The sequence below is a fragment of the Prionailurus bengalensis genome, chromosome D4 (assembly GCF_016509475.1).
Source record: "Prionailurus bengalensis isolate Pbe53 chromosome D4, Fcat_Pben_1.1_paternal_pri, whole genome shotgun sequence".
In the NCBI taxonomy this organism is placed as follows: domain Eukaryota; kingdom Metazoa; phylum Chordata; class Mammalia; order Carnivora; family Felidae; genus Prionailurus; species Prionailurus bengalensis.
In genome coordinates, this window is record NC_057359.1 from 57,414,205 (window position 1) to 57,431,953 (window position 17,749).

General features: G+C 44.5%; 1 protein-coding gene across 4 annotated transcripts in view; it reads left to right on the forward strand.

Moving 5' to 3' along the window:
* RUSC2 (RUN and SH3 domain containing 2) overlaps nt 1–17,749 on the forward strand; it is a 67,846-nt gene that overhangs the window by 41,880 nt on the left and 8,217 nt on the right. For 2 of the 4 annotated variants that reach the window (XM_043566265.1, XM_043566266.1), the window contains exon 2: nt 12,089–14,185. In XM_043566265.1, coding sequence (XP_043422200.1) covers nt 12,157–14,185 — 2,029 coding nt within the window. In that variant the 5' untranslated portion in view covers nt 12,089–12,156. Of the gene's footprint in view, nt 1–2,100; nt 2,569–12,088; nt 14,186–17,749 lie in introns of those variants that run through there. The other 2 variants (XM_043566267.1, XM_043566268.1) reach the window with 2 other exon arrangements.

Below are 17,749 nucleotides of genomic sequence, written 5' to 3' on the forward strand. Positions count from 1 at the left end.
CCTTGGATGAGCACTGGGTGTTATATGGAAACCAATTTGACAATAAATTTCATATTAAAAAAAATAAAAATAAAAATAAATAAACATGTCTTCCTCACTAAGCTTAATCATTTCTACCTTTTAATTTAAAGTGAGAGATGTGCAACTCTTCCTTTCATTTGAATACTTTGAGGCCACTGTAGGGTTATTGGTTGGCCTAATTTCAATATTATTATGTCTCAAGGTATAAGGAAGCCCAAAGGGGAAGGAGAGAGGGAGGGGAGCAGCCAGACAGTGGAGCGGTCAAAACACACACAACATTTATTAAGTTGACTATCTTTTATGGGCATGGTTCATGGTGCCCCAAAACAATTAACAATAGTTATATCAAGGATCACTATTCATGGGGCGCCTGGGTGGCTCAGTTGGTTAAGTTTCCGACTCTTGATTTCAGCTTATGTCATGATCTCACTATTCATGAGATCAAGCCCCGTGTTGGGTTCTGAGCTGACAGCACAGAGCCTATGTGGTATTCTTACTCTGCCTTTCTCTCTGCTCCTCCCCTACTTGTTCACATGCACGTGCACATTCTCTCTCTCTCTCTCAAAATAATAAACTTTAAAAAAATTTTTTTAAGGATCACTGATCGCAAGTCACCATAACAAATTTAATAATAATGAAAAAGTTTGAAATATTGTGAGAATTACTAAAATATGACACAGAGACACAAAATAAATAAATCCTGTTTGAAAAATGGCGCTGATAGACTTGCTCCACACAGTGTTGCCAAAAAACAAACAAAAACAACAACAACAATGCAGTATCTGAAAACATAACAAAGTGACGCTCCATACAAGGAGGTATGCATGTACAGTGACACCAACACCATTTCTGCTGCTTTCAGTCTCCTTGTGAAAACCACTAATGGTCAGTTTTATGAAGCAGCCTCCTTCTCTCCTTCTCTTCCTCATTGTTTCCTGCTTTATGAGATCAAGGTGCCTTTGCCCCTCAAACAGATTTAGGTTGGAGGTGGGTTTTTGGAACTTTACCTACTTCTCTGTTCTCTGTGCAACTCTGTTCATTTTAGCATATCATCTGTAGACTCATGGGTCACATAGGAAATAGAAGAAGCAATAAGGGGAAAGAAACTATATCTCTTGTGGATCCTGAGTGGTAGTTGCTGTGGTCCTGGCCACTGGACCCAAGTCTTCTTTCTAGGGACCTGAAATCCAGGGGCTTGGCTGAGGGATCCAGATACTAGTCAACACTGAGAGGAGACCTAGATAGGTCCCCAGCTTGTGACTGTCTTTGCCATCAAGGGTGGCAGCAGGGGGCAGTGACCTGAAGTAGACAGACAGTGCTGCTGCTTACTGTACAACTGGCTCTGGCTGTAGCTTCTCCACTGTTTACTGATTCCCACAGAACTGGCCCAGAACCTGAGGAAAGTGGAGCTGGGAAGGGGTGAAGGGCTCTGTAGACCTACAGGCAGAACTGAGATTTTTCTCTGGCAGAGGGAAGACCTCTCCCTTTCCTTAGCCTTCCTTTCCCTAGGAAAATAAGCTTCCTGGCCCCTCAGCCTGGTCAAATGGATTCTGCCTCACCACTGGCTCAGCTGGACGCCACTTGACCAAAACCTGATGCAGGTGAAGGGAGAAGGTTTTGTTCCGCCCACACTAACAGAACCTCTGAAGATGTAGGGAACTGAATCAGACTCTGTGTTAGGAAGGGACCTGTGCTCAACTCGGTCCTAAGGCTCACTACCACCCTGTGTATAGAAGCCTGCCTATGGCCCAGTCTCTCTTTTTTCTGAGACAGACCTCATTTCTCTGAAGAGGCACACCCTAGAAAGCCTAGTGCTGAATCTAGCTGGGATACACAAAGACTCTACCTGCTGACAGAATGATGCCTGGTCCCTGAAACCTCCCTTCAAGGTTTCAGAAACCCCCTCCCAGGATGGCTGCTCTGCCCTGAGGCTAGTCTGGAATCCTAGTGAAAGGAAAAAGCTGGAAAACAAGGAGTCATTCAGAGTGGGTGAAGAGAGGAGGGAGAGGTTTCTGGCTAAGATCTAAAAGGAGGGGCCTAAAGGAAGGAAGGAAGCTCTAAGGCTCTGCCCAGACTTTTTCCCTGAGACTCCTAAGAGCAAAAGAGAAGCTAGACCCAGCTCTCTGGTCTAATTTTCTTTGCTGCCTTCAGAGTTCTCAGTCTTCCAGCCCTGGCTGCCCTCTGTGGCTTTCTCTCCCCTCCCCCTTCCCTAGGCTAAAGGGCCCACAGGGACTGACAGGGAGGGAGGCTGAGTGGCTGTACTGTGGGCATGCCTGCTCCTTTCCCTTCCCCCTTCCCTTAGCAGCAACGTCACCGCAGCACCAGTAGCAGCGGCAGCAGCAAGGATACTGGGGCTGGGATTGCGCAGCCTCCCTGCATTAGCAACGATGCCATTGTATTAGCAGAAATCAGATCTTAGGAAATCGGTTCAGTTCCCCCTGTGTGGTCCCGTGGAACAATGCCTCAGCTGGAACTGTCGAGGTAGAGCTTGGTTGCAGTGCAAAAGGAACAGAAGCCTCCGGGTACAGCTCAAGGCTCCTTACAGAGGTATGGCTTAGCGGAGCTGGGGGAGGGGCAGGGCAGAGACGCTAGGATAACCGATCAGCACATTTGGACCCCGGCTTCTGAGGGCTGGCTTTGTCCTTCCGAAAGAAAGAGAGAGCACAGAGAGAGAGAGTGCAAGCATGAGAGCAAACATTAGATGAGCTCGTCCATGCATACATTTGGGCTGTGGTGCAGAGGCTTGGGCTAATGCTATTTTGTCAAGCAACAGAAGATCCCCTCTTTTCTGGGCGTTTCTAATGAGGCTGCTGTAGTATGGGTCATGGTGAAGGGGGGTCAGATCTAGGAACAAAGACTTAATGGGAGGAGACACCCCTAAAGCTATTGTAAGTTTATGATGGAGAATATGCTGGGATCCAAGCAGCTCTCAAGAGGAAGGGCTGGGGAGCATCCAACCCGTTCTTTTCCTCCATACATAAACATACATGCCCATAGACACGCATACCATATCTTCTGTTGCCATGGAGCCACCAGGCTGCAGGTAAGGATGGAATAAGAAAGAATGTTGACCAAGAGGCTCTATAGTATATTGGGGGAGGGGGAATGTGAGGAGTCAGTCACTGTAATGCCTACAGCACCTGACCTGTTATAATCAGTCTCCTTATACAGACCTAGATTCCTATCGGGAAGAGACCTAAGCATAAGCTGGTCCTCCCAAATCCACCCTCTTTGTCTCTTCCCTTCAGTCGTGCCCAAGAGAAGACTCAGACAGGAAAACAGTTATCAGTGCTATTGACGCTCCTCATCGGGCCACAGATCAAGGTCAGGTTGTTAGAGAAGAGCAACTGAATACTGCTGTCTTCCCAGTCTTCCTTCAGGAGGCCAAGAAAAGAGGGAAAGAGTTTTATGACTGGCAGAAAGCTGCTGATGACCAAAGACAGGGGAAACCTTTCTTCTGGAGTTTAGAACATTCTCCTGCCCAGAGTTGACCTATTGCTGAGCAGATAGAAAGAGTTCCTTAAATTCCCATTTCCACTGACCACCTTGGTGAATGATTCAAATACATATGCTAAAAGGAGTCAGTAGTTCCACATTGTGCAAATATGGGCACATACATACAGTCAGTAGTTCCACATTGTGCAATTATGGCAAATACACTGGGAAGTTGCGGGAGGGAGGGTGTTAGTTCCCAGGAAGCATCTAGGAATGTGAACTACAGAACAGGGAAAAGGGGCCTTGGGGACTATGAATGGGGCAGGAAGATGAGGGCTGGGAACTGAGACAGGAGTGGATTGAAGAGTGTTTAATAACACTCATATTACTGAGGTGGTAATATAAAAGGGACTGTCGGTTCAGAGAATAGAGAAGTGGGTAAATCCAAATTATGTAAGTGGAGGTTCAAGTGTGGGCCTGTACAGGAAAGGTAGGAAGCAGCTGCTGTAGTAGCAGAATAAATGCCGGTACTTTTGGAAAAGGGTGTGGCCCCTGAACATTTTCTTTGGGAGGCTGTTGTAGTAGGAAGAATTAGGAGTTAGGCAGACCTGGGTTTGTGTTGTTCCATCTCAGCTGTGTAATTGTGGGCAAACGATTTACTCTTGCTAAGCTTCAGTTTTCTCATCTGTGAAGTGGGAATGATTGTGCCTACTTTAAAAGATCATAGTGGAACCAGAGATGACATATGTAAATCACCTGGCATGTAAGAGCTCAGTGAATGATCACTAATAAATAGTATTATTATGTTAGGCCAAGAGACATCCATTTGGAATGGGGGCCAGGAAAAGGGCTCTCATGGAAAGCTTTCCCTGATTCTGGAGAGCTAGACTTCATAACTTTATGCTGGCTAAACCCAACCACTATCTTCCTACTAGGCATAGCTATTGGGCCCGTCTTCTGAGAGCTTTCTTTCACTCTCTTCCTATTCTGGATTCTCTATTCCTTCCCCATCGTCATCTCCCATGTCTCTCCATTTAATCAGGGTGCAGAGGGGATCTGCAATGAGCTCTTCTACCCTATTGTTTTCAAGTTTATTAGAGCTCATGGCCCACAGTATTAAACTTGTATTGTTATAGAACAAGTCATTCCCAGGAAAGAAGTCTAAGAGGTGTGTGTTGTGTTTGAAATAAAGTCACATGTATAGTATACTCTCATTACATTCTTAACTAACAAAAGTTAAGTTATCCTGAGTCCTGTCTAATTGTCATTTATTCCCTGAATGATCTTGGACAAGTCCTTTTGTTTTTGATTGTCAATTTCCTTGTTTTTTAAAATGGAAGTGTCTCTGCCTACTTTCGTGAGTTGTTGTGAGGATCAGTGAGGCGACATGTAAAAAAAAATGTGCTTTACAAAAATGTGCAAGTTCAGGAAAGGGGGCATGAATACAAAATCTCATGGGATGCCTGCAGTACGTCACCTCAGTTGACTGAGCTAGAGTTGTCTGTGAAAGAAATACTGGCAGGCATCCCCCTTGGTTGTGTGGAAATCAGAAAGGAATAAGACCTTTTCTAAGATACAAAAATATAAAATGAATCAAACAGTGATAGAGCTTTACAGTTAAAATAGGATTCAACAAAACCTAAATGTAAAAGCTAAAACTATACAGCTTTCAGAGGGGGAAAAAAAAGGAAAAATTTCTTTATGATCTTGTGATAGGCAAAGATTTTTTAAATACGACAGAAGGCTCTAACCATAAAAGATAAATGGGATTTTATAAAATTAAAAACTTCCATTAATTAAAAAGCACCATGAAGGTGCACCTGGGTAGCTCAGTCAGTCAAGCATCTGACTGTAGATTTCAGCTCAGGTCATGATCTTATGGTTGTGAGTTTGAGCCCCAAGTCCGGCTCTGTGCTAACAGTGTGGAGCCTGCTTGGGATTCTCTCTCTCTCTATCTCTCCCTCTCTCTCTCCCTCTCTTTGCCCCTCCCCTGCACATGCACTCTAAGTAAATAAATAAACTTAAAAAAAAAACAACGGTATTTAGAAAACAAATGGGCAGGGGCTCCTGGCTGGCTCAGTCGGTGAAGCGTCTCACAGTTCGTGAGTTCAAGCCCCGCATTGGACTCTATGCTGACAGCACAGAGCCTGGAGCCCACTTAGAGTTCTGTCTCCATCTCTCTCTCTACCCCCTTCCCCACTCACACACACTCTCTCTCTCTCTCAAAAATAAATAAACATTTTAAAAAATGTTTTTAAAGAAAACAAATGGGCAAGCCACAGGCTGAGAGAAAATATTCTCAAGACATGTGTCTGATAAAGGAAATTTAAAAGCCCGTACAACTCAATAATAAAAAGACAAGTCAGTTTTTTAAATGGGTAAAATAGGGGCACTTGAGTGGCTCAACCCATTAAGTGGCAGACTTCAGCTCAGGTTATGATCTCATGGTTTGTCAGTTCAAGCCCCATGTCCAGCTCTGTGCTGACAGCTTGGAGCCTGGAGCCTGCTTCAGATTCTGTCTCCCTCTCTCTCTGCCCTTCCCTGTTTGCACTCTCTCTCTCTCAAAAATAAATAAACATTAGGAAAAAAAAATTTTTAATTAAAAAAAAATAAATGGGTAAAATAGAAGTCCACAAATAACCGAGCACCTACCATGTTCCAAGCGCTGTGTATAAGTTCCAGGGACACAGAGTTGACTGTATCACAGGTTTTGACCTCAAGAAGCTACCCTCTAGCCTGGGGGACAGATATGTAAACATAACGGTATAATATAACTCTCTGCAACCTCCAGGTACAGATTCTTCATCATCTTCCATTATCCATTTATTCTTTATCTCTGGTTTAGAGGATCAGCCTTCTAGACTCTGTGTATCACTATGTTTTTCCATTTCAAAGCATGTATGACTCAATAATAGTTTTGTGGATCAGAATCACAAGTTTCTATGGTTGTATATTTGTGAATACCACTTGAAAATGGTGGTTTGAAAGGGGGGTGCGGTTGGGTCGGGGCGCTTGGGTGGCTAAGTCGGTTAGGCGTCCAGTTCTTGATTTCGGCTCAGGTCATGATCTCACAGTTCCTGAGGTCAGCCTCTATGCTGGGCATGGAGCCTGCTTATGATTCTCTCTCTCCCTCTCCTGCCGCTCCCCTGCTCTCACACACTCACGCGCAGGTGCATTCTCTTTCTCTCTCTCTCTCTCTCAAAAAAAAATTAAATTAAAAAAATATAGGGGGGCTGGATATTCATTGAAGATCAAGTGATGGCTGTAACCCATAGGTACTCCTAAAATTACTGCTATATGTACAAGATAGCTCCTTTAGTCCAGACCTCAGATGATAGCCTGGACCTTGGGGAAACCTAGTAGTATCTATAAGGGGAAGACCCCCTCTCCAAGCCCTGAACCTGTGGTATCTACGTGTTTAAAGGAAATAAAACCGTTTAAATTACATACATAATAGATATATATTACATACAAATTAGGAAATACAGTTAATACCAAAAGGGTAAAATTATAAATAATCTAAAATCACTCAACATAGATAAGAACTATTAACATCTTGTTGTATATGGTTTCAGATTTTCTTTCATGCATATTGCTATGGTCTGAATGTCTGTGTCCCCCCAAATTCATTTATTGAACCCTAACCCACAAAGGTAATGATAGTAAGAGGTAGGCCTTGGGGTGATTACTTCATGAGGGCAAAGCCCTCATGAATGATATTACTGCTTTTACAAAACAGGCTCCAGAGACATCTCTTGTCCCTTACACCATGTGAGGACACAGCTAGAAGTGCCAGCTATGAACCAGGAAGAGGGTAGAACACAGCCATTTTGACACCTTGTTCTTAGACTTCCCAGCCCCCAGAACTATGAGAAATAAATTTCTGCTGTTTATAAGCCACATAGTCTCAGATATTTTGTCATAGCAGCTTCAACAGACTAAGACATATATAGACATATATTTATTTTTAAAAATGGTGTCATACCGTACTGTTTGTAGTTTGCAGTTTTCACCTAATATTTTGTGAATGTTTTCCCAAGTCAGTGGTCACATTGACATATTTTAATGTTACTCTGCTCTTACTTTTTTATTAAAAAAAATTTTTTTTCCAGGGGTGCCTGGGTCACTCAGTTGGTTAAGCATTCGACTCTTGATCTCAACTCAGGTCATGATCTCATGGTTGGTGAGTTTGAGCCCTGTGTTGGGCTCTGTGCTAACAGCGTGGAGCCTGCTTAGGATTCTCTCTCTTCTTCTCTCTGTGCATCTCCCTCTCTCTCAAAAAAATAAAATAAATAAAATCATTTTTAAAATTCTTTAAAAACAAACAAACAAACAAACAAATAAATAAATAAATTTTTAAGTTTATCTTTGAGAGAGAGAGTGCGAGCATATGAACAGGGAAGGGGCAGAGAGAGAGGAGAGAGAAAATCCCAAGCAGACTGCACACTGTCAGTGCAGAGCCCAACACAGGGCTTGATCTGACCAACTGAGAGAAACCTGAGCCAAAATCAAGCGACACTTGGGGTGCCTGAGTGGCTTAGTCAATTGGGTGTCCGACTTTGGTTTAGGCCATGATCTCTGGGCCTGTGAGTTAAAGCCCTGCATCTGGCTCCGTGCTGAGAGCTCGGAGCCTGGAGCCTGCTTCCGATTCTGTGTCTCCCTCTATATATGCACCACCCCCCTCAAAAATAAATAAACATTAAAAAATTCAGAAAAAAAAGTGTTGGACACTTAACTGACTGAGCAACCCAGATACCCCTGCTCTTTTCTTTTTTGTTGATTGATTATTATTGGAATTTTAGGTTGTTTCCAACTTTCTGTTATCCTTGTGGCATATATATTTGAACCCAAGTTTTCTTGGTGAAGGAAGAGATATGAAGGAGCAAAGAGAAATTATCTCATGTACCTCATAGCTAAACTTCCTAAAAATCCTCTTTATTTCTCTCTATAAAATCCCATACTTTAAGGCAGCTCTCTTTCTCTTTTCTTGTTCTCAACTTGTTTCTGCAAATGCCCCATCCCCTCCACTGCTCAACACTGGTTCCCTTCCTCACCCCTCCTGACCTCATAACTCCTAACCTTTTGTGTGTGTGTATTTTTAAAAAAGGTTTTAAATAACAGCTTTGTTAAGGTATAATTCACATACCATAAAATTCTGTAGTTTTGATTTTACTCGCAGACTTTCATAATTATCACCACTGTCTGATCTCAGAACATTTTCATTACCCCAGAAAGAACCTCCATACCTGTTAGCAGTCACTCCCCATTCCCCAGTCCCCCAGTCCCTGGAAACCACTAATCTATTTTCTGCTCTGTGGGTTTGTCTGTTCTGGAAATTTCATGTAAATGGAATCCTACATCATACAAAAAAGCTTTTTATGACTGGCTTCTTTTACTTTTTGAAGTTCATTCATGTTGTAGCATGGATCACCACTTCATTCCTTTTATTGCTAAATAGTATTCCATTGTATGTATATATCACATTATTTTTTTAACATCGTTTTTTTGGTGCAGCTTTATCTATATATTTATTTATTCATTTTAATGTTTATTTACTTATTTTGGAGAGAGAGTAAGCGACTGAGCAGGGGAGGGGCAGAGAGAGAGAGAGAGGGAGAGAGAGAATCCCAAACAGGCTCTGCACTGTCAGCGCAAAGCCTGATGCAAGGCTCAGTCTCATTAACCATGAGATCATGACTTGAGCCAAAATCAAGAGTTGAATGCTTAACCCACTAAGCCACCTAGGTGCCCCTATTTATTTATTTTTAAAGTAAGCACTACACTGGGGTGCCTGGCTGGCTCAGTCAGTGGAGCATGCAACACTTGATCTCAGAGTTATAGGTTCAAGCCCCACACTGGGTGAAGAGATTACTGAAAAATAGAATCTTAGAAGAAAAGTAAAAAGAAAAACCAAATTAAAAAAATAAATAAATAGGGATGCCTGGGTGGCTCAGAGGGTTGAGCATCTGACTTTGGCTCAGGTCATGATCTCACAGTTCATGAGTTTGAGCCCTGCATTGGGGCTCACTGCTGCCAGTGCAGAGCCCACTTTGGATCCTCAGTCTCCCTCTCTCTGTGCCCCTCCCCTGCTTGTGCTCTCTCTCTCCAAAATAAATAAACATTAAAAAATAAAATATAAATGAATAGATAGATAGATAGATAGATAGATAGATAGATAGATAGATAGAGTAAGCTCTATACCCAATTGGGGCTTGAACTCACAACCCTGAGATCAGGACTCACATGCTTTACCGAGTCAGCCAGGTGCCCCTCATATACACACTTTTGTGTGAACATGTGTTTTCATTTCCCTTGAGTATATACCTAGGAGTAGAATTGCTGGGTCATATGGTAACTCTATGTTTAACATTTTAAGGCACTGTCAGACTATTTTTCCAAAGTAGCACCATTTGACAATGCCTCCAGCAAAGTTTGAGAGTTCCAATTTCTCCACATTTTCACACATTTATTATTGTCTGTCTTTTATCTTAGGAATCATGCTGGGGATGAAGTGGTATCTCAGTGTGGTTTTCATTTATCTAATGACTAATGATGTTGAGCATCTTTTCATGTGTTTATTGACCATTTGTGTGTTTACTTTGGAGAAATGTCTAGGCAAGTCTTTGCCCAGTTTTTAATTGGGTTATATGTCTTTTTAATGTGGGGTTGTGAGAGTTCTTCATATATTTTGATCAGAAGTCTCTTTGTAAATATTTTCTCGCATTTTGTGGGTTGTCTTTTCTTGATGGTATCCTTTGACGCGTGAAGGTTTTTAATTTTTATAACGTCCATCCACCTTATCTATTTTCTCACTTTTCACTTGTGCTTTTGGTGTCATAGCGAAGAAACCATCACCTAATCCAAGGTAAAAAATATTTATTCCCCTGTTTTCTATAACTCAAACCTTGTAGCTCAGTTTAGTCTGTCTAGTTTCCACCTTTCTCCGTATCTACTACCCCCATATCTATTACCCCCAGTCAACTCACAAAGGATTGGAAGTCCAACAAAGTCTTCCTCTCTGAAAGGAAAGGGGGAAAAAGAGGGTAAATACTTTTTAATTTTGATGTAATTTAATTTGTAAATAATGATATTTTAAAACTGTATCCCTCACAAATGTATTTATCAGCCACTTGAATTTTTTCATTTATTATTGCCTTTTCATGTCCTTGAGTATATGTGACTTGCCTAGATCTTTTCTGTACTCCACATGAAGGGCTGTGATCCTATAATCTAAATGAGTTAAAATTTTAAAAATTGATGGTATAAAGCATTCAGCTAAATGATAGAGAACTTAGGTTGTGGGGGATTTATACTCATAGTGGGTGGAAGGAAAATGACAAGAATAAAAAGGGAAGGAAGAGAAATGAATGAAATTAGATATGAGGCATCTGAACAAGTGAGGACTGTTAGGATTGAACTTGATAGCACAGAAGACTAGAATTTGAGGAAGCCATTCTGCCACAGTCCAGCCAACAGACCAGAGAAGCTCAGAGTGGGCTCTGTGTCCTTGGGGCCAGGAGACCTTGAACAAGAGAGAACTTTACCTTAGCCTATCAGAGGAAAAACTGGGAAGAGAAGACTTTCTAGGAGACCCCCACAGTGAAAGTTCTGAGCTGAAACTGGATAGAATTTGGGCACTTCAGAAGATCTGTACCCTGAGCTGGACAAGAATGTATTATGGCTGTCATGTTTGCTAGGTCTTATGTGATGTTGTGCCTGAGTGATACAAAAGAGATAGAAATAGACACTGGCCCTGCATTGAGAAGGAAGAGATTAGCATACTTTCAGTCACTTTGATGCCCAATTTGGTCTCTGTATTCAAGAAGCTGCAGGACAGGGGCACCTAGCTGGCTCAGTTTGTGGAGCATGTGGCTCTTGATCTTGGGGGTGTGAGTTCAGGCCCCACGTTGGGTATAGAGATTACTTAAAAACAAAATCTTTAAAAAAAAGAAGAAGAAACTCCAGAACAGTAGTAAGGAGAGCAAGGATCCTTAGCCCACAGCCATGAGAGAGGGATAAACATTCTGAGGCTCAGAGGAAGAGAAAATGAGATGACATAGGGGGGCAAATGATAGAGAATATTTAAAAATAGTTTTCTTGCAAAATTATAGCTTACTGCTGTGAGTACATAATATAGTATTCATGATTTTCCCCTTATCTGAAAGCTTGCAAGCTGTAACTGTGACTAAGTCATCTCTGTATCCCCCTTAGTGCTGAGCACCCTTTCAGTCATCCTAGATGATTTTTCTTAGTTATGTCACTACTCATACTTTTCTGTACTCAGGACTAGTCATCATTTACTGCTAAGACCACATCCTTGAAAGAAAACGAGAAAGTGTTGCCCTTGAGAACCCCGAGATTTTCGTATGTGGCATTAAAAGGGGCTCTGCCTTTGGTCACAAGTGGATGCATGGCCAACTTAAAATGAAGGGGGTGCTCAAGAGCTGGGCCTGTGCAGTCCAGAGTATGGTGGGGTACCCCTGCCCTATTGGGCTGTGTTATCAAGCTCCATCTTGACTCTGAATCTTTTCTCCGCTTGGGCTCTTCTCCACCTGAAAATGCTATGGGAAGGGCATGTCCCTGACTTCCAGGGAGGTGACATTAGGTTCCCTTTCTTTCCCTCTCTCTCCAGGTGCCAAGCTCTCCTGATGAAATGTGTTCTGCCCCACTGGGCTCCGGGGGCAGTGTCTGGTGCTGTTGATGCCCTTGTTCGAAATTTCCAGAATGGATAGTCCCCCAAAGCTGACTGGAGAGACCCTCATCGTCCACCACATCCCCCTGGTGCATTGTCAAGTCCCAGACAGACAGTGCTGTGGAGGGGCAGGTGGGGGTAGTGGGAGCACAAGATCCAATCCCTTCTGCCCACCTGAGCTGGGCATCACCCAGCCTGATCAAGACCTAGGACAAGCTGACTCGCTGCTATACAACAGTCTGCACTCTGCTCCGGGGGGATCTGCGCGGTCTGCAGACAGCACGAAGAGTAGGGTACGGGATGGAAGAGGCCCCGGGGCCCCTAAACGACACAATCCCTTCCTGCTACAGGAAGGTGTGGCTGAGCCAGGACTTGGTGACCTATATGATGACAGCACTGGTGATAGTGCCACCCAGCAGTCCTTCCACCTGCATGGGGCTGGTCAGCCCACCTTACATCTGTCCCCTTTCCAGCTGCCACCACCTGGCCCTAGAGTGAGCAGGCCATGGGGGGCAACACGTAGTCGGGCTGGAGTAGTGGAAGGGCAGGAGCAGGAGCCAGTGGCCACCTTGGATACCCAGCAGTGCAGCACCAGCCACTGCTGCCGGCCAGAACTGGAAGCGGAGACCATGGAACTGGATGAGTGTGGGGGGCCTGGTGGGAGTGGCAGTGGGGGTGGAGCCAGTGATACCTCTGGCTTTTCCTTTGATCACGAATGGAAACTCAGTTCAGATGAATCCCCAAGGAACCCAAGATGCTCAGGCTCAGGACCTCAGCACTGCCGCTGCAGTAGCACATCCAGTCAGTCTGAGGCGGCTGACCAGTCCATGGGCTATGTGAGTGACTCCTCCTGCAACAGCTCAGACGGTGTGCTGGTCACCTTCAGCACCCTCTACAACAAGATGCATGGCAACTCCCGTGCCAATCTCAACTCCGCCCCACAGTCTTGCAGCAACTCTTCCTTCTGCAGCCACTCAGACCCTGGCGCCTTCTACCTGGACCTGCAGCCCTCCCCAGCTGAGTCTAAGATGTCTTGTGAGTCCCACCACCCCGACAGTGGGGGAAGGGAGGGGAGCTATGGCTGTCCTCATGCCTCGTCTCCTGAGCTCGATGCCAACTGCAACTCCTACCGCCCACACTGTGAGCCCTGCCCAGCTGTGGCTGACCTCACAGCCTGCTTCCAGAGCCAGGCCCGTCTTGTTGTGGCCACACAGAATTACTATAAACTTGTCACCTGTGACCTGTCCTCCCAGTCATCCCCAAGCCCAGCTGGCTCTTCCATCACCAGCTGCTCTGAGGAACACACCAAGATAAGCCCGGCACCAGGCCCTGGTCCAGACCCTGGCCCCAGCCAGCCCTCTGAGTATTACCTATTCCAGAGGCCAGAAGTCCAGCCAGAGGAGCAAGAAGCAGTGGGTTCCTCAGTGGAAGCAGCAGCTCCTGTGGGCCCCGCTGTGATCGAGGGGCAAGTGTACACTAACACTTCACCCCCCAACCTTAGCACTGGACGCCAGCGCTCTCGAAGCTGTGATCGCACACTGGCGCGCAGCCCTCCTGTCCGCCTGGGCTCACTGGAACGCATGTTGAGTTGCCCAGTGCGCCTGAGTGAGGGTCCTACAGCCCTCGCTGGGCCTGGCTCCCCGCCTAGGCGGGTCACCTCCTTCGCCGAGCTCGCCAAAGGCCGGAAGAAAGCTGCAGGCTCTGGCTCTCCGCCACTTCGACTGAGCATCGGAGACTCCTCCCAGGAGTTCTCACCCATCCAAGAAGCCCAACAAGATAGGGTGGGCCCACTGGATGAGGGCGTTCGCTGTAGCCATAGCCTACCACCCATGCCTTCGGGGCCAGGCATGGACCTAGTTGGCCCAGAGCCCTGGTCCACCCAGGTCTGTCAGGGCCCCCAGTCCAATGAGATGCCACCTACTGGCCTCAGAGCTGCTGGGCAAGGCCCCCTGGCCCAGCTGATGGATCCAGGGCCTGCTCTCCCAGGGAGCCCAGCCAACAGCCATACACAGAAGGATGCAAGAGCTAGAGCTGACGGTAAGGAACCTAGCTGGAGAATATGAAGATATATGCATGGCTTCCTCAGTGATAGGGCCCTGACAACCACCCATCCATAACCACTAAAGGTTCCTCGGCCTAGATTAATCTTTCCAGTCCAGGTCATGTCCTACAGTTGTCACCGGGGGAAGGAGGGATAGAGGATAAACAAATACACTAAGGAGATAAAGTCAGGATTTAGAAATTGATATATTGGGAAAGGAAGTAACACAGAAGATTGTGATTGTAAGCCTGGATGACTGGAAAGATGAGGGTACGTGGATAGAGACCTCAAACACTAAAGTAGATTTATAAGAAAAGGGATAAGGCACGAGTTTAGTTTTGGACATTTAGGAATTTACAGTGCTTAAGGGATATGTCCAATAGGCAGACCATACTGGGTGTCAGTGAAGTCCATTCTTTGATCAGTGATTGTTGCCACTCATCAAAGAGTCTGAAACCAGTCGCTAGACCTTTAAAGCCTCCTGGGTCCTCTCTTTTCCTATTTATTTTATTACATTTAAATATTTTATAAAGGCTCTGTGTTAAATGCTGGTGATAGATATGAGGGACAGTCTCCGCCCTCAAAGAATATGGACTAAGGATGAAAACAGAAAAGGAAACATAATTAAAACACAGAGATGACAGTATGGTACTGGTCTATGAGAGGGCTATCCAGACTAACATGTCAGAAAAGGACTGCTAACATAATTTATATTTAAAACCAGTCTAGAAGGATGATTAGGAATAGGCTTTGTGGAGACTTGAAAGAACATTCTAGATTCATACAGTAGTCTGTATAAAACTACAAAGGTGCAAAATAACTTGATGCTTTCCAGAAATTGCAAATAATTTGGTATAGCCATGGTGGGGTGTGGATGGAACTTTTGAAGGATTTAATCAGGGAAGTGGCATTTTGTTTGTTTGTTTGTTTTTTAATTTTTTTTTCAACATTTATTTATTTTTGGGACAGAGAGAGACAGAGCATGAACGGGGGAGGGGCAGAGAGAGAGGGAGACACAGAATCGGAAACAGGCTCCAGGCTCCGAGCCATCAGCCCAGAGCCCGATGCGGGGCTCGAACTCACGGACCGCGAGATCCTGACCTGGCTGAAGTCCGCGAGATCCTGACCTGGCTGAAGTCGGACGCTTAACCGACTGCGCCACCCAGGCGCCCCACATTTTGTTTGTTTTTAACAGCTTAGTAGCATGTTTTCATTTGCGTTTTAGAAAGATCACTGGTTGTTTGGGTGGAAGGTAGGTTGGAAAGGATATCCTGGGAGTCAGGGGATGGCTATGATCAGAGTCGTCAGAATAAAAAAGGTAGTTGCATATGTGGAATTTAAGAAACAAAACAGATGAACAAAGGGGAAGAAAGGAAAATTAAGATAAAAACAGAGAGAAGGCAAACCATAAGAGACTCTTAAATACAGAAAACAAACTGAGGGTTGCTGAGGGGAGGTGGGTAGGGGAATGAGTTAAATGTGTGTCGGGCATTAAGAGGGCACTTGTTGGGATGAGCACTGGGTGTCATATGGAAGTGATGATTCACTAAATTATGTTCCTGAAACCATTATTACACTATATGTTAACTAACTTGGATTTAAAGAAAAAATTAAAAACATATAAAATTAAATTAAATTTTTAAAAATAACTTTTAAAAAAAGAGGTAGTTGAAGCTTTGAGTGGATGAGAGTATCCAGGGAGAATGTGTGGAGTTATAAAAGGAACAAGGACAGAGAGCCCTGAGGATACAATGATTTAAGGGTGAGCAGAGCAACATCCCAAGGAGACTGAGAAGAATTAGGATATTAGAGGAAAACCAGGGGAGAGTGAAGGTACATGCACTAAATGAGGAGAAAATTTCAAAAAGAGTTCAACAAAATTTGAAGTGAAATTGCTAACATTAAGGCTAAAGAATCCAGAAAGCAACATTTGGGAGCAGTGAGGGTGGAAGCCAGATCTCAGAGGGTTTGGAAAGAAAGAGGAGATAAAGCAGGGGAAAGGGAGATAAAGGGGAATGTGCTGTGCTGTGGCCTCAGGTTGGGGTCCCTTGGCTTCTCAAAGGAAATGGGTTAAAAAAACATAAATGGTTTTATCTCTGCTGTTAGGGAGATCACAGCCCATCAGAAGACTTCACACTCCTAAACATACACAAAGGAGCTGTTCTTGGGGTGGGATGGAAAGGGAGGTCTCTAGGGAAGAGGGGGGTCAGAAACAGCAGAGATTGGCCAGAGTCCCTTGGAACCTACTCCCTTCTAAGACTGTACTGTCTGGCAGGTGTCTCTAGGCACAGGGGATGTTGTGGCTGACATTCTTAGGGCAAGACCAATCCTGGTCAGAGATGCATTAAAAGTGTTGTTTGTTTTGTTATCAGGTAAGACTTTTCATATAGAGATGCTGTTCTGTTCCATAAGTCTCCAGTGACTTACCACAGGTCTCTTCTCTCGATTCTTTGCTATGAGTGACTATTCAAAAGAATTCATGAATAACAAAAGAAGCAGAGATCTCTTTGAGATCCTGAGCAGCAGAGTCAGGATTCAAAAAGATCTTACCAAGTCTGGAAAGAACAAAATTTAAAAAGCAGGGAACAATGTGAAGTTTGACAGGTGAGCTGTATGTACTTCTGTTGATTTGGGATATTTAACTGATAGCAAACTCAGAATGAGTCAGCAGTTTGGAAGGGCTTCCTTCCAAAAGTTAAAATGACTGGATTCATTGATAGACTCCAGAAGGGAGAAGCTGATAGTCCTCTACTCCCTGCACCAGTTAGTGCTCACCTGGAAGTTCTAGGTGCTTCATTTTAAGAAGGAACTGAGGGACTGGGACTATGTCACCTATAGAACAGCAGACTTGGATGAACGTGGTCTCTGACTCCAGTTTTCTTTTTTTTATTTATTTTTTATTTTTTTTTAAAAAATTTTTTTTCAACGTTTTATTTTGTTTTTTTGGGGACAGAGAGAGACAGAGCATGAATGGGGGAGGGGCAGAGAGAGAGGGAGACACAGAATCGGAAACAGGCTCCAGGCTCTGAGCCATCAGCCCAGAGCCTGACGCGGGGCTCGAACTCACAGACCGCGAGATCGTGACCTGGCTGAAGTCGGACGCTTAACCGACTGTGCCACCCAGGCGCCCCTGACTCCAGTTTTTTTAAGAGCTGTCACGTAGAAAAATGTGAAGCCTTAGTCTGTTTTCCCTGGGGACATAACTGAGACCCACTCCCCAGGTTAGGCTCCTCCTTCTTCTCTGAGCTTACTTCCCTGCCTCAAATCCTATCCTGGGGACTTAGGGAGGATTTTTAAAGAGTAGAAATAAACAGTCTAATACAAACATACTTCATATAGGGGGTATAATAAAGCTGGGGTTGGGAATACCTAATCTGATAACCAGGGTCCATTCAGCCTTGAAATTTGATATTTAAATAAATGGAAAGGAGGGAGGCATTCCCAGGAGGGAAAGCTGTGTGCTTAAAGTTGGGGACAGAGTGGGGAGAGTGGTGTCAATGAGAATGGCAGGTGTGGAAGTTTGAGGGGAGAGCAGCCTAATTGGTGGCAGGTATGGACAC